Below are 25,572 nucleotides of genomic sequence, written 5' to 3'. Positions count from 1 at the left end.
TCAACTTTTGTGCCCTTAAAAGATGATATTCGCTCTACAACGTCATCAACCTTTGCCCCTGGCAGACATACCCTGGTCCTGTTCCACCTATCTTTTTTACAAAGCATGTTCCCCGTTTCCCTGACAATAGAGTCACCAACAACTACTAGTTCCTTCGGGACCAGCGCATTCTGCCTTAGGGGTTGTCACTGTGTCACGCGATGCCCAAGTGCAAGCTCTGGCGTTGATGTGGGCAGCTGAGAGCTTGATGGGCCCCTCAATTTAGTTTCTTCGAGGGCATCCACCCTGTCCTTCAAGCTCTCATATAGGCCCACAAGAACGCCGAGTTGTTGCCTGATATCGATACACTCCTTGCATCGCGCACACACAAAGACATCCCCCTTGGCAGTATCATGTCCCGTACCCGATTGCTCTGCAAACATCAAGCAAACAGTGCATTTTATAAGGCTGTGAGTAAGAGGACAACTGCCCCCCCTCAGTTCTTCTCTGAGCCACAGCACTTCCATTAGCTTGAGCCTTTTGCTTTGCTGCTCTGGTCTGAGTCATGATTCTATTAATTTATTAATTAATTATGTTATGTTATTAATTATATTACGTTTGTAATCTAAGTCCTTATATGTATTTATTTAAACGTACAATTTAACTGCTAACGAAGTTCAACTAACGCTATCTAGTACGGTATATCTAGTACGGTATCGCAATGGCGGGAAAGTTACTAACGTTAACGGTAGTTACGAACACGTGGAAACCCTTACCGATACTTTTACAAGGCCGAGTAAAGAATAAATACACCAAATTAATCAAAAAATCACAAAATAATGTTATACTACTAAATTTAAATCAAAAGTTTTAGAAAAACAATAATTTCAAATCAATAAATTTGAAAAATCCACTTAGCGGCTTTGAACACTACCGTCACTATTGGCCTCGTCAGCAGGCTACTACTAGGCCTTTGTCCAGAACGTCTTGCAACTACTACCATGCCACGTTCGAAGTCCGTTAGATCACTCCTTTTCCCTCCTCCTTTTCTTGCTACGATTTGTATGCTTAACTGTACTAGAAAGGTTGTTCTGCTGCACCTATATCCACAACTGTGGTCATATGACTTGCAACAATGCAGGACAAACCATTTGTGTGCACAGCAGGGGTGTACTTAATAAAGTGGCAGCAGAGTGTATCTGTTTTCTGTAAACGAGCTTCTGCTCGGGGAATCTCCTCCATAGAAATGTTTTTATTCTTGGAACGGTGTTCCCTGCCAGGTCTACACAGTACTGCACTGTTTCCCGCTTCTTTGGAGAGATCTAGATGACTGCAGGAGTTTCTAAAGTCCTCTTGAATTGAGGTTATATTTACCTCAGGTGGTAAATGAGCTCATACCAGGAGTTTTTTTTTTTTTTACCCGCACAGCAATATGCAGATCATCACCTTTCAGGGAGGGGATTGCCAGACGTGTATTAAACTCTGTCAGTAAGCTAGATAATCTTGTAATAACTGAGGGTAAATTGGAGGAGAAATTGTAGAAGATAAACGAAACAAAGTCACCTGGGGTGGATGGAACTGTCCAGTTATATTAAAGGAGGCAGCAAAAGTAAGCAAACCCTTAGCCATAATTATGAGAGCTTCCTTGGACTCAGAGGAGGTACTCATGGACTGGAGATGTGCAAATATGATCCCAATCAACAAAGGAGGATCAGAGGAAGACACAGTGAATTACAGACTTGTTAGTTTAACTTCTGTACCAGGGAAATTAATGGAGGCACAGGTTAAAGAAGCATTGCAGGATCATCTAGCAAGACGTCAGTTATAGCTCGGACACAGCATGGTTTTGTGAAGGGGAAGTCTTGTCTGACCAATTTGATTGGATACTATGATGTAGTCATAAAGAAACTGGATGCAAAGAATAATTTTGATATCGTATATTTGGAATTTAGAAAGGCCTTTGATACTGTTGCACCTGGAAGACTGCTGGACAAATTGGCGCAGTGTGGCATTGGAGGCAAATTGCTGCTATAGATAAAGGGATGGATGAATGGGTGAAGACAGAGTGGTAATCAATGTCCCCCAGGGTTCAGTGTTAGGTTCATTGTTATTTTCTGTATTTATTAATGATATTGATGATGGTATATCGTGGCTTAACGTCCAAGTTTGAAGAAGATATTAAGGTCGGCAGGGTTGTTAATGACAGTATGCTGCTGCGACAGGATCTAGAAAAGTTGAGCAGATGGACAGAGAGATGGCAACTGAAGTTTAACATTGACAAATGCAAAGTACTGCGTATGGGAAGCAATAATCCCAGAGTAACGTCTCAGCTCTGTGGTACTACCCTGACATTGGTAGAGAGTGAAAAGGACTTGTGGGTAATTGTGCAGGCACATATGAAGTTTTCTGAGCAGTGCAGATAGTCTGCAAGAGTAGCTCATGGTGTCTTGTCAATGATATACAGCAGTTTTTCTAGCAGGGATAAGGAGGTGATCATTCCCTTGTATAAGGCAATGGTCAGGCCACATTTTTGAGTACTGTATACAGGTCTGGAGGCCTCATTTTAAGAAGGATGTAGAGCTGTTGGAACGAGTACAGAGAAGGGTAACATGATTAGTGAATGGAACAAAGGGTTACTCTTACGAAGAAAGGCTTAAATTTTGCAAATTACAGTGTCTGGAGACAAGGCACGTGCCAGGTGATCTGATTGAGGCGTATAAAGCCTTGAATGGTTTGAGCGTGCTCAATGCTGATGGGATTCTTCCACTTGCCCAGAATAATCGCCTGAGAGGGCATAAATTCAAATCGAGGAAAGACAGTTGTAGGATAGATGTACGGAAATTTGCCTTTAGTCAGCGGGTGGTTGATTGCTGGAACAAACTTTCATCTGTCGTTGTAGAAGTTGATAGCTTAAACAGATTCAATGCAGAACTAGACAAGCACTTGGAGCGAGTGGATAGGTGAAACGAGAAGGGTGTGTGTGTTTTTTTTTTTTTTTTTTGGCTGACGCTATATAAGCTTGCTTTCTTGCATAATGTGTCCTTTCTAATACTAATGAACACGCTGCTGTCTGTAACTGTCCAATGTGGATATGAGCGACATATGCTGGTTTCATTAAAATAATTATAATATAAAGCAGATTGAATACTGTTCAATTATCAGTTATTTCAGATAATTTATAGCCAATTGTTTCACAAAATGAAGCTTGGTATTTGTCAGAGATCTCTAGATACTTTTTTGTTTTTTTTACACTCCTATCGGATGTAGAGGCGCTGCAAATTAATCCTGTTGCGCATTGCGTTCCTTTCTTCAGATTTTGTTATTTATCGGAAGCCATATTGGGACAAAATTTGGTGTGGCCTTTGTTATTTTGCTTGGTTGTTTCTAGTTAAGTGCCTTTTGCTGCATTCTTGGAAAAGATTGTCAGCAAGGAATTATTCTATGGTAATGGCTGATAGTACAGAGGTATGGTTGCAATATTTAATTGCAATATTTTGTTCTCATTAGTTTTTGTATACATTTCAGCGAAATTCAGCGGACTAATAGAGAGAGGCAGATAGACACTTGACTGTATATTTATAGCATCATTTTAAGGTGAGGTAAGCTGCCGTAATTTTAAGGATCTCATTGCTATGTTAATAGCATTTAGATCTATTCTAGAATAGGTACATTCATGACATAATGGTCGGTGCGTGTATATTTAAATTGGTGATTTTCTTAATTTTTAACTTGTCGTCACACTGTTCCTGCAAGAAATAATTGGACACCCAACCCTTTTTGTATCTTATCTTTATTAGTTGATGGTAAATGCATTTCGTATTAAATTTCCTTTTCAGGCCAAAACATGTAGACAAGGGTGAAAGAAGTGTTGTACGAAGCACACAACCAACGCCATCTGAAAAGGACTACGTTAGCAATTGGTACACAAAGAGATTAAATGTGTCGAGAACTTGCCTACCGTAGGGGACGAAGTATATACACGAAGAAATAAATTTTGCGAAACCTTATTACTTAATAACTGCATTTGAATCAATCAACATCCATGTATTCACGAAAACAATGATAATGTGATTCCAAAATATGGGTACACGATGCCCAGTTGGAACGCTATGGTTTTAACTGTAAGCACCCATTGTAGTAAAAATTACCGGATGTATCTTGATATTGGGGCGGTATATAATATTGCATGGAGAACCTCAGTGTAAACGCGTTATGTTCTTAGATAAAATTTACCCCAACCTTATTAAATTTTTTTGTTTGGATATTGTAATTGATTTTTTTCCTCTTTGATTTTGTGATAAAATGTCTGTTGTGTGCACTTCAGTTTTAATATTTCTGTATTAAAAAAAAAAACTGTCAAAATGCATTATTTGTTACTTATCACTGTTAAATTTCCCCTACACTTTATATAGTTCATGATTTATGGCTTCCTAGCTTATTGATAAATACATTTGTTTGGGATAGTTTTTAACCCATGCATCTGCCAGAATCCCAAGTTTTTCATGCCTGTGTTATTGGATTAAATGTAATGATTTGTCAGTCTGATAGTTACAGACACCTGGCAATGTTTTTGACTTTTATTGGACTGTCTGGTGTGTGTGTTATTTATTATAAATATAGTACACGTTTTATCTTGACAGTACAGGGTAAAAATGCAGTTAAGCCAGTGGTCCTAATGATTAAACATGAAACTGTGTGACTTCTCTGGCAATGGTGAGGAGTGGCACCAAGAGTGATTTCTAGAAACAAGCAACATCCCACAAGCCACTTTCATCTCCACTTGGGCACAGCACTAGGCTTTCTTCTGTTGTTCGATAAGTTCCATTTCCTCTTCACCGGGGTGAAGTCTATCTGTCTATGGCATTTAACAAACAGTGATACACTGACGCAAGCTGTAATTATAGAAAATGGATGGCCAGTGGTACAATCAACTGAGTGAACAGTAGAAATATCACACAGTTCCAGAAAGGGGAAAATGGTAAAATTTTTTTAGGAAATTTTTTTTTTTTTTTTTTTTTTTTGTAAATGCAAATTTTACCCTCCCAGGAAAAACCCACATTTCTTTTGCTCGAATCCGTTCTGAATTAGTGGCTTAAACTAACATAACCTTTTTTCACTAAAATGAGTATTAAAAAACCCACACATGGGATTGCCAGTACCCACATGTGTCCACAGCTGCACAAGCTAAAGGTACCAGCATAACAAAAAAATAAATAAATAAAAAGAAACTTACCTGTTAATCTTTCCTACTCAGATGATAAACATTAACTGCTAATATTAAAAAAAAACAAAACACACAAACACAAGTCATCACATGATAAAAAAAAACCACAAGAAAAGAAGCGTGAGACAAATAATTATCTGAAAAGAGAAATGATAAAATGCAAAATGCTAAAGCAAACAAGAAATACGTAAAATTATAGGTACAGTTAAATCATGACCTACCAGTAAGCACTTCCCCACCTCAACAACAACACAAACAAGTCATGTAGTTTCACGTTTAGTTTTCGGACTGCCAGCTTAACTGCATTTCAGCCCAGTATAGTATTCTATTTGTACTAGGTTTGGTGTATTATATAGGAAGGTCTCTCTGTAGATCCACATCATATGTATACTGGTGTTCATTTTCCCACCAAACTTGGAAGGCACCAATAAATAAATGTCCATTTATACTCTGGACAGTGGATGCCAGAAGCAGTCAACTTCATTGCAGTTTATATTGCAATTGACAACAGTGCAATAACTAACATTACATTAGTGTTTAGGGTCAAATGGCACTGGTGGTTCTCCACAACTGTGATCAGTTCTCTTGTGTTGAATACAGAAGGCCAGATAGTGTGAGTGATATGTGGTTTATGTTGTTCATCTGGCCCCCCCTTAGTCAAGGAGCCCATGGAACACCACCTGTATCCTAGTTGCCATACAAGGCATGGAGGCTGGGTCAGGTAGGATCACGTTTTCTGGCTGGACAAACACTGGCTTTGCCTTAGCTTTACTAGGAGGGCCCTTAAAGTTATTTGAAAGGTAGCACAGGGGAGACAGTTCTAGTTGTGGATAATAGGTGGAGGCAAAGGGAGTGGATGGTAGGAAGGTTGTGACTGAGCACCAAAGTTGTTGACCAGTATCCCCACTCAGGGCACTCTGGCCTTGAGACTTTAACCCCTCTCCTGTCCCCAGGACACTGCCCATTTCTCTGCCACCACTCCACACTCAAATTTTTCTCCTGGTCAGCACAACCCACCCTAAACCCTTTCTACTGCTCTTAAGTCTCCCCTGTGGAGGGTGGGTTGCCTCTATGGGGAACCCCTCTTCCCCTTAATGTCTAATGCATGGTGTGGAAATCTTGTGTTAGTATCTCATGCAATGCTGCCAGGAAAAGGAGTGTTAGGCATCAGCATATCTACATGCAGATGAGACTTTTTTGAAGAAGACATACTTTCAGGTGCACAATTATTGGAAACAAAGCCCACATCTGATGTACACCCATCATTTACCCATGATGTCAGTCATTCCCTCTTGCACGCAGATGACAATATACCAGAAAACGTTCATGTTTCATGAATTTTTTTTTCGTATCATATGCTATTCACCCGGCCAACACAGTTTACTCACGTGGCCAGCTCCCTTATTCTATGGATATACATCTTAGCCTGCATTTGGAAAATTTTTGTTGTGTATAAAATTTTATTTTATTATTAAAAAAAAAAAAAAATTGTGAAAGGACATATATTCAGAGAGCACATTACATTTACATTAAACATTTAGTTGGACTTGCATATTCATTCAATATTCACTTAGCTTATGACAGCACAGATTATGACATCAAGCAAATTTTGTGCGCGCGCGCACACACACCATCTTTGGCGGCACCTACTAAATTTCGGACGGTAGCGAAATAAATTTGTCACGATTTTGCAACACAGAAATGACGCCATTTGACGTCATATCCGTTTCATAACAAAGAAAAACTGAGTCAGGAGAGGAGATTGCAGAAGGGATCATGGGAGGTGATCTTGGATGTGCTCAGAGCTAGCATAAACCAGCTGGTTGCATAAAAACGTTTATGATTCGGGGCATACCACTTAGATGGCTTTTTGCTAACCATGGCAGAAATCTTTTAATAACCAGAGAAATGGATATCTTGAGGACAGTGTGCACAATAGTTCCGTCTATTGCAGTGGTACCCTTACCAGTTGAACTGCATGTTAATGTAGGCATTAAAGTAACTGTCTGTATTACTGAAGCAGTTGTATATTTCCATCAAGAGGTGAATCATAAACATTTTTATGCAGCCAGCTGGGCCAGTCAAGAATATTTGAATTGGTTCACAATTGGGAGATAGCAGACTCCAAATTACATGTATGAGTAGAATCTTTTGCTTGTCATTGTCCGTTCTCATTAAGTAGCAGAAGTCCTCGTTGGTCACTAAGTTTTTGCATTTGTGCTGAGTGGGTTGAGTGTGGTGAGCTTTAGATTCTCATTTATCTCGCTGTTCGGATGATCATAAAAGTTTCGAAGACTGGGTTCGAGCCCGTCACCACCAAATACGGAGGATGTGGAAAGGTCAAGGGAATGACCACCGCATATTCCTGGGGCAATATGGCCTTAGTTGCTAATGCTCCTAAAAACCAAATAACAAATAACAAAAAGTTTCGAAAGGGGTCTTCTCAAGTGGCATTACAAGGCTGTGCAGGTCATTACCGCTTGCTTCGTCAGGGTCACCTTTGTTGTTGTCTTGACACATCGTTTTACGTATTTCAATCGTTTTTTGGATGTCCAAGTCCGATTCATACAGTTTAAAATGTCAGTTGTCTGATGGCACCAGGGGTCCCCCCTCCCCCCATCTCTTCAATTTACGATCTAGTATGAGCTCTTCATTGTCGACATAGATCTTGACATAGTTCATCTCTAACGGTATCTCTGTTTCCTCATTACGAAATTCAGTGTGCAGCACTACCATTTCGAGCTTGTACTTGTTCAAATCCTGAGGCAAGTCAATAGTTTTGATATATTATTATGTGTGGATACTGCGATTTCTTGCAGATCTCGTAGCGCCGCACATGTAATTTGCGACAAAGCATGACAGAGTAACATGATCCATGTATGATTGCAACAATACAAATAGATGTATTGTTGCAATCATACTATTCAACAAATGGCCTACAATCAGATGGGTAATTAGACTAGTGGCCTAACCTCTTCCAAATGTTGATTCGGTAGAGTAAGCAGCAGGCATGTGTATCCTATTTATCATTAACATTGATTCGGTAGGATAAATAGCGGGCATGAGCCTAAAGTACATCATTCATGATTTTAGGCTGAATTCACGCAGATGTTAAATGGAATGCCCAAAGAAGAAGGTACCATAGGTTTTTATTTCAAAGTTATGACTTTCAAAATTCTTGCTTAAATTTGTTGCGACAAATTTTTGGCACCGGTTTTAGACTGCATTGTAAAAAATGTGAAGGTTTTTGAGCCTGGACACCAATAGTTTTGCATTCTCTGCCAAAAGTTAACTAGGTATATCAAGTTTCAGAGCACTACCTCTCAATGTTGTGCAACAGTAACACTTAAAACTTTGAAAATTTTTTGTGATTTGCTCTGTGTAACACAAGTGATCTCCACAAAAAAGGTGTTGGTGCCTCAAGCATACTATATTTTGAACTGAATTTTTGCACAGCTTCTTTGGAAACCTGTTTAAACATCTACGTCAGGTTTTAACAAAATTGAAGATGGTCAAGCAGGGACCATATTCAAAATTAGGCCTCTTGACATGGAATCACCCATTGGAAAAATTAGGATAATGAGACATAGTGGGCAAGGGATGTATTTTGGGATTGAACTTTAAAAATACTAGTTAAGTGGAGAAATTGTTCCTATTACAAGGTTTAGAGTGCTAGGAATGTAATGGTGGGCTTATTTTTTACCTATGAGCATGTGAGAAAAGGTTATGTCCAAATTATGGCATGGAGGGTTGCCATAGGCTTTACTGGGGAGTGGGAGGGGATGAATTTTAATTTATTAAGATACAGGACTTAGGGATGATGTTGAGGTGAATTCAATAGCTTCGAAAGGGGGAATGGGTTGATTATGAAATTGGGGGTGTTTCAGGAATACCTCAGAAGTGATATTTCCAGAAAAGACACCACTGCAACTGTGATAGGCTAATGGGGAGGAGGGTCATTTTATTTTCTTCCTTATTATACATGACATGTAAATTAAGGGGCTTAGAAAGTCCCCTTAATTTAACATTGGGAAGACGAAACTATTGAGATGTTTCTGGAAGTTCCCAGGACTTTTGATAGAATTCACTAGAAATGGTGTGATCCTTCTAGAAACTACTCTACCGGTGTGTGCGTGTGTGCATGCAGGGTATCTCAAAAATACACTGCATAACTTCAGGAATGAGTTCCTCCTATGTAGAGAATAAAAATATTTTATATTCCAGAAATGCTTGGTTCCCGAGTTATTAACCGGAATGTCTTATCTCCCCCAGGTGATTTCCTTCAAAGTAATTTGTACATTACTGGCGGTGTCCAGGGTTCCCCCTAAGTCTGCCATAACAAGGTACTGACAGAATCTGGTGGTTTTCCATTCCGACCATGTACTCAAATCAGGAGCAAGCAGATATGCACTTTATGTACGGTTTGGCGGACGACAGTGCTCTGGAGGCTCATCGTTTGTACCACGAAAGTTTCCCAGAATGAAGATGTCCAGACAGGAAAACATTTGAAGGTATCCATTGCTGCCTTTGTGAACATGGGACCTTTACACCTCATGCTGCTCACTGAGGACGACCAAGATCTACGACTCCTGAAGTAGAGGGGTGGACCAACTGCTTGACCTCCACGCTCAATGATTTAAACCCACTAGATTTCTTCTTGTGGGGTCATTTAAAGTCATTGATGTATTCGACTGCGGTAGCTGATGTGGAAACTCTCCACAATCAAATTGTGGCAGGTTGTGAGACAACACGAAACTTGCCAGGAATTTGGCATCGTCTTTGCGAGTCCATGAGACGTCGATATGAGGCCTGAATTCAGGCAGAAGGTGTACATTTTAACAATTACTATAAGGTGATGTGAACAGTTGTCATAGACAGACCTTCAAAACTCGAAAACCAAGTATTTTCGGAACTATGTTGATATAAAATATTTTTATTGTCTACATATGAGGAACTCATTCCTGAAGTTATGCCGTGTATTTTTGAGACACCCTGTATATGAGTGGGATCTGCACCAAGCAAGCATTTTCATATTTCAAAAATTGTATGTTTCAGAGAGCGAATGGTGAACAAAGTGATCAAGTGTTTTAGTGATTGTAAACAAGTGCTTTGTGCTTAAGAGTAAATTGTCTCCCCAATATTAAATTAAGGGGATTTTCTAGGCCCCTTAATTTAAATGTTATGTATAATAAGGGAGAAAATAAAATGATTCTCCTCCCTATGTTTAAGTTAGAATTAAAAACCTACAATTTCTTAATTGTGTTATGTGCACATACCTCAGCTGTACATGAAATATGTCACGTTCTTTGCTGAAATAATCCTGATAGCTTTTGCTACTTTTTTTAGAGAAGTGGTAGTAGTAGTAGTAGAGACATGTGATGCAAGAAAGCAAACGTATGAACTTATCTAGCATCAGCCAAAAAAAATATTTCACACATCCATTCCCTATAAAACTTTGTCAAGTTCATTCTTCAATTTATTTAAGCTATCAACTTCTACAACAGATGGAAATTAAGAACATTTAAATGACTAGAAATTATGAATTGTAAGATCAAACAGCCACTTCATATTTGATAGTTGTTTTATTGGTTTCCCTTTTTCTGTCATAAAAATATCAATTTCACAATGTAGTTTTAACCAATGTAATACTTATTGTGCAATGAGATGACATAGTTGTAGCAAAGCCAAATCTTCAACTGGTACAAAATTATCATTAATTCCACGCATGATCATAAGGAGTTGGGCTGTGTCATTTACATCAGTACTGTCATCCAGTGCCGTACTAAAATATTTCATTTATTTTAAGTTTTCCAAAAGTTGTTTGTACAAATTCTTTCCGATATCTTCTGCCCTTCTCATAATTGTATGTCAAGACAAACTAATGTCTTTTATCATTGTTTGTTTCTCCATACACAATTTTTAACAAACAACACTTAACAAATTCATCATCACTGAACGGTTTACTTTCTAAAGCAGTCAAATGTGCAACTTGATAACTGGCACTCACAGCAGATAAATTTCTTGATTGATACATTTTCAGTGTGTTTTGTTGTTTTCTTAATTTGTTTTGTAACTGAACACTTCTCTTTGAAATGCTCCTTTATTTGTCATAAGTTTTGTGCTGGGAACCAGTGTCATTTTAAATTACTGTATATTCTTTAAAAACTTGGTCTACTTACACAACAAACGCACTGCTTTTTCATGGTAAACGATGAAGAAATAGTCTTCAGTCTGCCTTTGATTGAATAAAAACAGGACACTCCAAATTGACTTTTCTCTTTTGGAACATTTTTAAGTATGATTTTTTTTTAATTCAATACAATGAACAAGTTCTATGAAAATAGTACAATTTCACAACATGAAAAGATTGATACATACATAACTATTTAGCGTACACATGACTTTTGATACAGTCATACATTTGATACAGTCGAGCTCAACACTTGCATACCTGTACACACAGTGGTGTGACTCTCTAAAATGCTGTTTTAATTCAATTTCCGCGCAGGCCATATAAAAATTATTTGCGGGCCGGATCTGGCCCACAACCGTAGGTTGAACACCACTGATCTATACCATTGGCCCTTGCAGTTCGCACGAAAGAAATGTATGAGAACCTACAGGTTCTTTTGTAAAAAAATATGCTATCAAGAATACAAATAGAATATATCTGTGCTGACCTAAAAGTGGTAGCCTTTCTGACTGGGTTGCAAGGTGAATACTGTACGCTAAATTCTGCTGCTTTTCATGTGACTGGGACAGCTGAACAAGCGATTGCTAGACCGTTAATAAAGTACACCAATCCAGAAAAATGAAAATGTAGCACATCCTCCTTTGGTGGATAAGTAAAATCTGTTTGCTTCCATTGCACATGAAGCTAGGTTTGATTTAAAAAAAAAAAAAAAAAAAAATCCCAATTTGTGAAAGGGATGGACAAAAAAGACAAGGATATTCCTGTTTGAGGCAAAAGTTTCCTCGAATCAGTGAGGCCAAGATAAAAGAAGGAATTTTTGTGGGTCCTCAAATTAAACTGCTATTGAAAGATGAGGAATTGACTAAAAAATTAAATGCTATGGAAATAAGAGCCTGGAAGGCATTCAAAAAAGTCTGCTGGAACTTTTTAGGCAAAGCAAAATTGCAAAATTACAGGGAAATTGTTTGTCTGATCAGTGTTATTGATGCCCATTGTGGATGAGCTAATTTTAGCATACCTCTGTTGGAATGCAAAATGTTAAAGCTTCATTTCCTACATTCCCATTGAGACTTCTTTCTGAAAACTTGGGAGCAGTCTCCGATGAACACGGTGAAAGGTTTCACCAAGATATTTCTCAAATAGAAAAGAGATACCAGGGAAAATTGAGTCCAAATATGTTGGCAGACTACTGTTGGAATCTCCTACAAAAGAGACACCAATGGACTGTTATAAAAGGCCTAAAACAACAGAAGTGTTTTGTTATCAGATAAACATTTTTCTAAATAGAATAAGGTTAATAGACCCACAGTGTTCTCCTCAGCAAATTTTGCCAGGCCGATGGCATTATGAAGTAGCCGGGTGGGGAAGTGTAATACTTCTCAATATTATAAAATTTTTTTGTTATTTATAAATATGACTTGAGCCATCTGGAGAAAAAATTAATTGCATAATTTAACATTATATGCTCCTGTCGTATTGACCTCGATCGCATAGTATGTTTGAATTAATATTGATTGAGATCAGTGAGCAATACCATACAGTACTGTGAGAATCGCTTAAATTTTAACCAGGCGATCGAATTCACCAGACAGTGTGCCCATTCAATAGGTCCTGGGGAGAACACTGACCCATTGTTCAGTATTTAGTACAGTATGTAAAAAAAAATCTTTTTTTAATAGAAACTTAGTTTTTGACATTAATCCCTTCTCCCTTAAAATTGGTGGCTGTTACAGTAATATGGTTGCCATATTTGATTGAGCAACATTAAATCTTCAAGAATCGCCCTGAATTTTAACAGGGAGCGAAATTTTTATTTAATTTTTTTGCTGACCGGTGTTATTGATGCTCATTGCTCCACCTGCATAGTGGGCAAAGCGAATGCAGTATATGCTGTTCCTCAACCTGCTTCTAATTGGTTGTTTCTTTGCATCATTATTTTCCAAGAAAAGTAATTTTCCCCATCTGAGAAAATGTGGACAGTGTAACAAACTGCAGTCTAATTCGTGTGAAGTTCAAGATGGCCAGCTGTGTGTGGAGACATTTGAAGCACAGATCCTTGCAGTTATTGTGAAAGAACAGTTTTGTAGAATGCTGTAAAATACTGACAACAATTTCTTTCTTTTGCTACTGTTTTGAAGTGCAAATATAGTAGTAATGACTACTGTGGAGCTGATTTCAGTCAGTAGATGCATGGCAATTGGTTATTATAATCCTTCAGAGACATATGCTATTGGAAACTGCTTTTACAGTCAGTTCAACTCAGAAGGCCAGAGAAAGTGCAGTTTGGTCCTTGAGGCTTGTCACAGATGTTCTTTCAGGTGTGTCAATCATAGCTGCCCTGTATGCCATTGTTTGACAGCAGACAAACTTTTTTCTTTGGGTTTTGAGAAATATTTACTATTTTGAACTGTGCTTATGTTACACTAATGCTTGATCTTTTATCAGTAGATTGTTATTCATTATGTGAAGTTTATTATTGTACTTTTTTTAAATAATAATTCAACTTTTCTCAAATGCTGTATTTTGACCATTAAAAATACTCATTAGTTTTTTTAATGGTCAAATGAAAAAAGTTTAATTATGGTTAAATTTTAAAATAGATCAGTACCACAATGTAAAGTAATACTATTAATTACTGCCAAATGTATATATTAAGTGCAATAGCATCAGGGCTAAAGCCTCAAGCTGTGAGCAAATTTAGACTATGTATATATTAAGTGCAATAGCATCATTAATACACAGCCATTTCTGAATAAACAGAATATTTATAAGGCGGCATCATTTTAAGTTATATCTCATATTGTGAATACCTTCACAAATTTAGACTATACATAGTCTAAATTTGCTTGCAGCTTGAGGCTTTGGCCCTAAATGCATCTTAGTCTAAATACATCATACACCATCAAGCATCTCTCATATTGTGGAGTTGTACTTCATAACTGTTTTGCCATCATTGCATCACTTGGGTACCTACCCACCCACCGAAGAAGGGCCAAATAGCCCTGAAATGGTGCTGTCTGGGTGGTGGTACCTATCTGAGAATAAGTAACATTAGTCTTCTTCTTAGGTGAAGCGTTACTTATTTGAAGTAGTGCAATATCATGGCACTCAAAATCCACTCATGCACATCTTCTCAATAGTAAGCCCTGTTATGTCACTTAGGTGGCAACGAACGTGTAGAGTGGTTCTCTTCAAGACGTCTGGTCAGCGTGAAGAGGAAAAGACCAAACCCTCCAGCATATGAGCTACGGCAGCGAGAGGATCAGAGTGGAAGCAGAGGGTGCAAAGAATCTCTGGGTACAACCAGGTTGCCATGCACGGAAACTGAACTTGGCCTGTTATAATGTACGATCACTCATCGGTGAAGACAGGATATTAGAGCTGGAAAAGGAATTAGAAAATGTTAATTGGAATATCATCGGTTTGGCTGAAACAAGAAGAAGAAATGAATCACTTATAAGTTTATCAAGTGGAAATCTGCTGTACACCAGTGGAAACAGTGAAAGGAGTGAAGGTGGAGTTGGGTTTCTGGTCCATAAAGATTTTAAAAACAACATTTTGGAATTCAAAAGTACATCACCAAGGGTGTCAAGACTAATACTCAAGATTTCGAAGAGGTACAAGCTAAAGATTATAATGATTTATGCACCAACATCGAGCCATGATGATGAAGAGGTTGAAGAAATGTACACCGAAATTGAGTCTTCTAGATGAGCAGAAAACCCACTACACTATTATTATGGGGGACTTTAATGCTAAGGTTGGAAAAAGGCAAAACAGTGCAGAAAGAGGAACTATAGGAAATTTTGGAATTGGTGAAAGAAATAAGAGGTGACAGACTTGTGGAATTTGCAGAATCTCAAGGACTGTCAGTAATGAACACTTTTTTCAAGAAAAGGGTGAACAGAAAGTGGACATGGAAGAGTCCAAATGGATTAACAACCAATGAAATAGACTTCATCCTCACTAACAGAAGATATATTATGAATGATGTTACCGTCCTGAATAAGGTAAATGTTTGAAGTGATCACAGAATGGTAAGATGTACGCTTGATATAGATGTAGGAAAGGAAAGGAAAAAACTGACTCGAGTAAATAATACAAAGGTCTTTGAGATAACAGAGGAGGAGAAAAAGCAGTATGTACTGGAACTTAAGAACAAGTTTGAGCTTCTGCAGACTGCTCAGGACCCAAGATATTGAAGAGGAATATTACAACTTTCTGAAAGTGATAAAGCCCAAGAAACCTATAGGGAAACAGAAATCCAAAGAAGAAAAAATTAGTCAAGAAACACTTGTCATGATGAACCGAAGACAAATGAAGAGTAAGAAAAACACTGACAGGGAGAAAATTGAGTATACTGAGTTATGCAAAGCCATTAGAAAGAGACTCAGAGAGGACATAAGAAGATTTAACACAAGAAAAGTAGAACAAGCATTAAGGGAAAACAAAGGATTTAAATCAGCAGCCATGAGCAGAAAGACAAATGATACTGAAACTGAAGAATAGCGATGGTGTACTTATAAACAGCAGAGAAGGCATAATTCAAATAGCAGAAGACTACTATAGAGAATTATACAAGGAGCGAGGGAATGATACCAGCAGTGGGGAAGATGGATTGCAAAGTAGCAACACATACGACATACCCGATATTCTTCCTGATGAGGTAGAACATGCATTGAAGAAAATTAAGAATCGGAAAGCCCTGGGGGAAGATGAAGTTACTGTAGAGTTGTTAAAATTGGGAGGAAGAGACAACACAAAAACTGGCAAGGCTATTCACAAAGTGCATTAGAAAAGGTGTGATGCCTAAGCAGTGGAATAATGCAATCATAGTTTTGCTGCATAAGAAAGGAAACAATTAGTTTGTTATCCCACATCTACAAGTTGTTCACAAGGGTCATTACTAACAGATTAGAAAGAATACTTGATGAGAATCAACCGAAAGAGCAAGCTGGCTTTAGGACAGGATTCTCAACTATGGATCACCTTCACGTAATATCACAGCTAATGGAGAAAGCAAATGAATATAAAACACCATTATGCCTGGCATTTGTGGATTATGAAAAGGCATTTGACTCCATACAGCATATGGCAATGTTTCGGGCACTGGAAAGACAAGGCATAGATACCCCATATATTATGATTTTGAAGAAAATATATGAGAGTGCTACCTCCTTTATTAGACTAGACAAAGACAGTAGGAAATTTAAAATCGAGAAAGGAGTTCAACAAGGAGACACAATATCTCCGAAGCTGTTTACTGCTGCCCTTGAGGAAGCTTTCAGAAGATTAGACTGGTCGCAGAAAGGAGTCAATGTGAATGGAGAGTACCTAAACCATTTACGATTTGCAGATGACATTGTGGTTATAAGCCACGATCCCAAAGAATTAGAGGAAAATCTTAATCAGTTATGCACAGTTAGTAAGCATTTTGGACTAAAGATGAATATGGCTAAAACAAAAGTAATGATGAACAAGTATGCCACAGAAAGGGAAATAATGATTGAAGGAGCAGTAATTGAAAAGGTGGAGTCATATACTTATCTGGGACAAGTTATTAGCTGTAATAATGATAAATGGCTGGAAGTCAAGAGAAGAATAAATTTTGGATGGATAACATTCAGGAAATATAGTCACATACTGAACTGCAATATCCCAGTTTGTCTGAAATGTAAAATAATGAACCAATGTATATTCCCCACCATGACTTATGGAAGTGAAACTTGGGTACTCACCAAAACAATGGAAGAGAAGCTGAGAACTACACAGTGAAGAATGGAACGAATTATACTGGGAATCAGACTGTTACATAAGAAGAGAAACACATGGATTAGGCAGCAAACTCAAGTAAAGGACATTCTTATCAAAACTAAAGAACTAAAATGGTCTTGGGCAGGACACATAGCTCAGACATGATGACAGATGGACTAAGAAAATAACAGAATGGTACCCAAGAGGAGCTAGAAGAAACCTGGAAGACAAAGGTGGAGATGGATAGATAATTCATGAGTTTTTGGGTAGTAAATGGATGGCCAGTGCTCAAAACAGAAGGAACTGGAAAGTTGCTGGAGAGGCCTTCATCCTGCAGTGGATTGAAAGTGGCTGATGATGATGAATATCATGGCGACTCGTTGTGAAGGTATTCACAATATGAGATATAACTTAAAACAATGCTGCCTTATAAATATTCTGTTTATTCAGAAATGGCTGTGTATTAATGATGCTATTGCACTTAATATATACATAGTCAAAATTTGCTTGCAGCTCGAGGCTTTAGCCCTAAATGCATCTTACGCCAAATTTAAATTTGTACAGACATTTATTGCACATAACTCTGGCATTATTCCAGCACTACATATTAATCCAGAAAACACCTTGAAATTAACATTTTCCAATAGAGAAAAAAAAAATAATAATAAATAAATTATTATTATTTATTCCCATGATGAACTAAATTGTAAACTTGAAATAATTATATAAAATCATTTTTCTCTATTCTTTTCAAGGTTCCTGTGACGTTTGGCAGTCCTACATGAGTGGTTTCCTCTGTAGATCTGCAGGATAAAATCACCAATAAAACTCATGTGGCATGCTTTAAACTAAAAAAAATTTAGTTTTAAAAATATTATTTAGCAAGAAATTCTGCAGATGTTAAAACATTGGCAGTCGAGGTCTGCAAGAAAAGCATTTGTGTGTGGCCACCTATTTACTGCATGAAAATTAGTTATTATTTGTATAATATAATATTTGAATTAATATTTATATAATAAAAATAAAAGATCCACTGTAATGTAATTATTCAAACAAACTGAAAATATGTAACTTAGCACAGTGTCACAAGAATGTGTTCCACTAAAAAGAATTGTACATGGCCATGTACAGTGGGATAACATAAAGCGTATGGCAGCCTCTCACAGGGGATCACAGTTTATATAAAGTGAACAGTAATATAAATTAGTCCAAACTGCAGCAAATAAGATTAAAGACAACAATAAGAAGGTACACAGCTAACAACTGCTAGCCCTCAACCAGTCAGTTACCAACAATAAATATTTACCTGCTGGCCTTGTGAGTGGATGGGATGCTACTGCTAGGTTAATTAATCTGATTGCTCTCTTTTGAATGGAGTCAAGAAACTTAAACCCCATTCCAGTTATAAAGAAATTAGATATAGTAATGGATGAAGTGAAAAAAAATTCTGATTTTGTGATTGGAAGATCAGAAACATTAGCCGTTATTTAATTCAGGAAAGTCCTTAAATCTTGCAGTGTTTAGGCTCAGTTTTGTAATTTTAATGCATTTTAGTGCTTTAAAGACACTAAAATGCATTAAAACTAAAATGAGGCAGCATTTAACTGGTTTAAGGCTGAAAATAATTAGGGTGTTTTTTTTTTTTTTTTTTTTCCCTGCTGGCGGTCTGAACCTGTACACAGACCAGCTAACACAACAAGTAATATCATAAATTTAAAATTACAACCAGTATTATTTGATTGAAAAACAAATGACATTGGGCAAGTGGGCAAGTACTCCACATGCTCTCCTAGAATTTCACTGGTATATTTGGATCTTTTTTATACTCCATCAAACCACTGTTTGGGAAGTGCATTAGTAGATGTTTTTTAGAAACCAGTTCCTGGAATAACCGTTATATTAAGTTGAGTGGTGAGCCTGCCAGTGCAGACAGTGTTGTGGCACACAACTTTTCCAAGACTTTGGCAGAGATAATTCATTAGGGGGAAATTTCAATCAACACACTGAATTTTCACTGCAGCATTGGATCTGTTGGTAAGGGATGCTTGAGAGAATGTGCATTACAGGAGGGAAAGTATGCTTGGTTTTAAGTAGGGCTGGGGAGTAGTGGTGATTTTGGGGGTTACTCCTTGTCCTACTCCGGAGTAAGATATTTTTTCTTAATGTTACTCCTACTCCTATTATACTCCTCAATAAAAAATATTTTGTCATTGCCGCATGACTCATCAGGCTACTTTTTGGAATTCTGATTACATTATGATTATATGGTAATCACTATTCAGAATTCAAATGGCTGTAGCTATATTTTTTTTATTTAATGCAAATTTGAAATTACACAATATATATTTGATACAAACATTATTTATTCAATACAGTGCACTAATATGCTAATTTTTAATTTTATTTAATACAAAAAGAGCAAAAAACTAAAACTAAACTATACATTGTCTTTTAGATTGAGTTAGTTCTCAAAAACAGTACGGACTCAATCAAATCTTCTTTCATCAAAGCACGTAAATCAGATTTTATTATTTTGAGTGCTGAAAACAGCCTTTCAACACTGACTTCACTGGGTAGGTGGTAGAACAGTAACGCAAAAGGCTGCATCTTGAATGATTAGTGGATATGTTTTTATTGCATCTATCACCTGTAACTTTGATGTACGACCTACTTTCTCCACTAAAGTTAAAGCTTGATAGAAATCAAAGCGGAACTTCTCGTAACTGGTTGCTTCCAGCACTGCAGCTTCTCCTTTGTTGGTATTTGTATTACTAGCTTGAATGCATCTCTTTTATTTTTTCTTGGTGATCAAGCTGTTTTTCAAAATCACATTCGTCAAATTCTGAACTAGAAGAAGGTGATGTGTCAAGCTCAGGGGAGGCCACATAATCTTGCTTTAATCCTGTTATTTTTTCACTTAAATCAAGTAGTGCAGCTTTTCCTCTGGCTACCTGATCCTCTGATAGCAAAATTCTGTAATTTGGATCAACATAAATTGCTGCTAATAAGATATCATTTTCTATTAAATTAGTTTCTCTGCGTTCCATAGACTGTTTGATTCCATCGGCAATGAGACCACCAATTTGGGAAAACTTGAAGATTAAAAATTTCCATTCTTTGTAGAATGATCCAGGTGTTAAGTAAGACTCTTGGAACTTTAAAGTCACATTATATGGGTGGCGAAGTAATCTTTCAAGCTGCTCAACTTCTTCCCATTCATGATCAGATAAAGTTATTTCAGGATTTGCCATATTAATAAATAGAGGCTTTAATTCCAAAAGACGTTTGATGATTAAATAAACACTGCCCCATCTAGTAGCTTGATCAATTAGAGCTCCTTTTCCGCAGCACCTCTTCAGAATAGCATCAATCTTGGGGGAGCAAGCAGCTACAGCAACCTGGCGCAACTTACTTATGAGATTAGCTGCATGAGCTCCTTTCAGACCATCACGGATTGCGAGCTGTAAAGTATGCACACCACACCTCATATGTTGTAGGTTGACGTTGGGGAAAGTGAAACCAGTGAAATTGTTTGCAATAGCATCCAAGATCTTGGCTAAGTACTCATCTTCATCTAAATCACTGTACACACAGCTTTCTCCTGCTTCAAAATCTGTCTTTTCCTCATTAAGCTTCTCAACAGTTTTTATCATATTTGATGCATTGTCTGTAACTATTGTCAAGATATTTTCCTTCTTAATTCCAAAATCTTTGAGCACATTTTCAATTTGCAAACCTGTTTGCTTGTATGTTGCGCTTTGGTATCTTTAAGTGCTAAAGTACGTATTATTGTTTCATTATTTTCATTCACAAACTGGACATTTATTCCAAAATAATTTACCCGTTGACGGGTTGATTCATCCATCTTCAGATGAATATACTTTCCCTTTACATCTCCTTCAACAAATTTTTTTGATTGTTAGCTTCCTCTAATATTATTTTCCTAATATTATGTTGTTCCAAAGATACTCTCAGTTTGGCTGCCATTTCACCACTCAATCCAATAAAACCTGGAGAAGAGAATACACTAAGTGGTAGTCCATTCTTTTCAAGTTCAATTATACACCCTTTGAATTTAGCAACTGTCATTGCTATAGTAATTTTTTGGGTCTCAAAGTACTTTGTTAGAATATTTTTTCCTTCTACTTTACAGCCTGTGCTAGAACTTGATGACGTTTTGTTGCTTTCCTTTTCCTCCATAAGCTTGAATTGTTTTGGATGCAAGCACTCTAAATATCGTTTTAAATTGGATGACCTGGTGGATGCATAGCCTCCTTTTCCTTTCCCTGTGCTGATTTCTGAATTGCATGGCTTATCTCCTTTCTCAATTGACATATGAAGACATTTTTTTCTTGAGATAATTCAAAGTATTCAAATACTCCAGCTTTCTTTTGTTCCATTTTAGACTAATTAAATTAAGTAGTTTATCTCAAAATTAACAGGCTTACAAATTCATATTACCTAAAACAAAAGATAAAAATTTAAAATTTAAATTAGACAGTGCAATATAATAAAATTGTTTTTTGGTGTTTGCATGTATAATATAATAACAGGAATAAGGAGTAACAAATATATTTTGTTACTCCTTATTCCTACTCCTGTAAAAACCTCGTACTCCTTTACTCCTACTCCCCAGCCCTGGTTTTAAGATAACTAAAGACAGGCTCATAGTGGGTAATTATGTACTTGGTGACTGCAAAACTTGTACCTATGTTAGTGTACTTCTTGCAGTTACATATACTGTGACTGCAAGAAGTTGCATTTCAAAGTCATGTTGGTGATTGATAATCTACATCCTCACATCGATTGTTTTTCTTTCACCTAATAGAGCGGTTCCCAACCTTTTTTAACTCGCAAACCCCTTTTAACATAATATTTATATTGCGAACCCCTAAGCCTATGTTCTCTGAAATCATATAAAAGTACTGAATTTTCATTATAAAACCTTTCCAGCATTATGTTTGTATAAGATACATTGCATAATAAAAATTAAGTATTATTTTTATACTTTGTAAAGCAGTTATTAATTAGTCCAAACTAGATTTTGAACAGGCTGAATAGAAAACTTGCTTATTGTCCAAATGGTAGCCAAGCATTCTGGTCTTTCCAAAGCTATTGACCTCAAATTTTGCCCATCTCTGTTCCCGCCTCTGTCAAAACTAGATGGTTCTATTGCCACATCAGCCAAAGATAAAGCTGACCTGCTAGCAACCTACTTTTCTTCTAACTCATGTATTGATGATCTTTGTAAATCACCTCAAACCATTCTCAGTACGCTCCATTCAATAAATCCTGTGGTTTTCCGTCAGAAGGATTTTGATGAATCTGATGCTACGAAAGCTCCAGGTTCTGATGGTATTTCTCCACTTGTTCTCAAAACGTGCCTGTGAACTTACTGCTGTTTTGTGTTGTCTTGCTTCACTTTCTTATTTCAAAGGTGTTTTTGCTTCTGCCTGGAAATTTGCTCATATCCAGCCAGTTTCTAAAAAGGGTGACAAAACCTTTCCATCCTATTGCGACTACTTCTACTCTTTTCAAAGTAATGGAGAAATAAATTAACTGCCAACTCTTAAACTATCTGGAAATCTGGAAATCTTTCATCTGGTCAAAGATTGCCAGCACGGATTCCATCAGTGTTGTTCCACTGGTAATATTCTGGCTTATATACCTCTATGCAAGAACTTCTAGAACAGACAGAGAATGGAATGAAGACATAAGAGAGAAAATGGAAGTGAAAAAGAATATTAACACTAGGCACTATCAAAGAAAAGCATTTCACATGGTATGGACTAGGGCTTGCAAACCGGTTAAATCCAGTTTTCATATTGAGTTGTTAAAACCGAAACCGAGCTTCTAAAACCGGTTTCAAATATTTTTTTTAGTTAGCCCTCGAATATAGTTTTTTTGTTACGCACGTTTTCTTTTGTTTGTTCCTTTGTCTGGATCGTTCAACTGCTTTATGTTTTAAACATGTTTTTTATTTTATTTTAAGGTATGAATCTCATGGGCAAGTGGCCCAAATCTAGGAGGGGTACATTTTATCTTCCCACCTGTATCATGGCACGATGCAGGTGTACTCATTTACGACTGAGTGAGTTGGAGCGATAGCGTAAAAGAAAATGCTCAACATTTCTCCGTTCCATCTATCTTGTTTGCCAGCCAAGTTATGGAACGCGCCTTATTGATGGTTACCCACTAGAAACAGATTCACTGAATATTGCATCAAATTTCAATCGTAGAAAGTTTTTTGCTTCTTTATTCCTATTAAATTTGCACACAAATGTTCTCCAGAAAGCAGCTTCACCAAATTTAGCTTTTATGTAATTTTGAAAATACAATAGATTTAATTGGGAAAAAAAATTGCAAGTAAATAAATAAAAAATTTCTTTCTTGAAAATTTTGAAACTTGCCTCGTTTAGACTCTTCATTCAATGCTTGCGGGAGTAACACATAGTATTGTGCCTTTGTTATCTTTAATATTTTTATTTAAAATTGTCGGTGATATAAATTTCTACTAACTAATATTTATTACTCTTAATATGTCTAAGATGAAATCAAATGTATGGAATTATTTTGCTCGAAAAAACAAAGATGAAGCACGATGTTCGAAATGTCAGAAGATAATGAAGTCGTCTGGAGGATCTACATCATCTTTGATGTTGCATTTGAAGAAAATGCATCATATTGACATTAAACAAGATAACAGTGAACCTCCCGAAAAAATGATAAGAACATTAGAAAACTTTATCGTTAAAAAATCTATGGAAGAAGAGATTTCAAAATTAGCTGCTTTAGATGGATTTTCTTTTAATTCAATTGCCAAGAGTGAGTTTATACAATCAAGCCTTCACCTTCAGAGAAATAAATACAATAAATTACCACCAGCCTCGGTGAATGGAATTAAAAATATGGTTCTGAATTATTATAAAACTAAGAAAGAAGAACTCATTCAGTATTTCAAAAATTCATTGGTTTTGGGTGCACGGTATTCATTGACTCTAGACGAATATACGTCTATACAAAATAAAAGGTATATGAATATAAATGTGCATTCAAAAGACAATCATTGGTCGTTAGGTCTTATTGAGATTAATTGTTCACTTGATAGCAGAAGAACTAAGCAAGTTGTGAATGGACACTTGAAGGAATTTGGTTTGAACTTGGATGAGGATATTGTTGCCTGCACCACCGATGGAGCAGCAATGATGATTAAGTTTGGCAAGCAAATTACGCCTAATCATCAACAGTGTATAGCCCATTGTATACATCTGTCAGTTATAGATGCACTTTATGAAAAAGCAATCAATTATGGTACCACAGTCTCCGAGTCTCCCAAAGACAATGAAGAAAATTAAAATAGTGAAGAAAGTAGTGATGATGAAGAAGTTGAAGAAAGACAGCAAGGCATGCTTTATCAAACAGACTTTACCAATGAGCTCATTTATTTCTTCAATCCAATGTCCAATATTGCACAAACTATTAACAAAGTCAGAAAAATTTGCAAGCTTTTTCGAAAATCACCTACCAAAAATGACATATTACAAAATTTTGTTAAAGCAAAATTTAATGGGAAAGAATATAAACTTATATTAGATTGCAAGACTAGATGGGATAGCACATTCTATATGATTGAGAGATTTTTGAAATTGAAAAATTGCATTCCAAATGCTCTGTGCAGTACTGTCAACTGAAGCTGTGTCTGACGATGACTGGAAAACACTTGAATTGCTACGTGAAACTTTGCGACCAGTTGAAATGATTCTGAAGGCTATAACCTCAGAAGATACAGACTTATTTAAAGCAGAGTCTTCAATAGAATTTCTGCTTTCTAAGCTTGATACAGCAGAAAACCCATTTACTTTAAAGTTTCACCAAAGCCTTTTGCAGTGTTACAATGCAAGACAAAATTGCCAAACTGTGGCTTTTCTGAGCTATCTACACAACCCCAAAAAGTTTAGGAAAGAAGATTCAGGTCAAGAACTTTTGATTTTTCCAAGTAAGCAAGTTTTGAAAAAGCATGTTTAAGAGATTTATCAGAGATTATTGCAAAACATTCCGAAGGAGTCTTAGCGTTGAATGAAGAAACTGAAAATAAACGAATTGTTCTTTTAGAAGAAAACAAAGACTCGTCTAGTTCCGATGTTGGAGATACACTCATGCGAGAGTATGATAGTGTAATAAAGAGATTAACTGAAGAGCCTTCAAAATATCCGAGTGAATTGGAAATCAGCGAAGAATTCAAAATTTTGGAGGCAACTAGCAGTACAAGTGAAAAGCTGGAGAAAGTTTATAGAGCACTGCTGACCATTTAAACAACAAGTGTCCAATCTGAGAGAGTTTTCAATCACTGGTCTCTTTAACACAAAAATAAGGTCAAGTCTATCAGGAAAAATGCTTAATATACTGTGTTTTTTAAAGGATC

The 25,572-nt window shown here is 36.8% G+C and overlaps 1 protein-coding gene across 2 annotated transcripts in view; it reads left to right on the top strand.

Annotated features, from left to right (window-relative positions):
* The first annotated feature begins 3,316 nt into the window (after positions 1 to 3,316).
* The window catches only part of LOC150091521 (uncharacterized), a 174,589-nt gene continuing 152,333 nt past the window's right edge, over positions 3,317 to 25,572 (top strand). Inside the window, exons 1-2 of one of the 2 annotated variants that reach the window (XM_090376060.1) lie at positions 3,326 to 3,423; positions 3,505 to 3,578. Coding sequence is in view for 1 of the 2 variants with exons in the window: in XM_090376051.1 (XP_090232177.1) it covers positions 3,421 to 3,444 (24 nt within the window). In the remaining variant the exon portion in view is untranslated. Of the gene's footprint in view, positions 3,445 to 3,504; positions 3,579 to 25,572 lie in introns of both variants that reach the window. The other variant, XM_090376051.1, reaches the window with a different exon arrangement.

Source organism: Mastigoproctus giganteus, chromosome 1 (genome assembly GCF_048544385.1).
Source record: "Mastigoproctus giganteus isolate SK-2022 chromosome 1, ASM4854438v1, whole genome shotgun sequence".
Lineage (NCBI taxonomy): Eukaryota > Metazoa > Arthropoda > Arachnida > Uropygi > Thelyphonidae > Mastigoproctus > Mastigoproctus giganteus.
The sequence above is the reverse complement of the archived record's forward strand: the minus strand, read 5'-3'. Positions and strand labels throughout refer to the sequence as shown.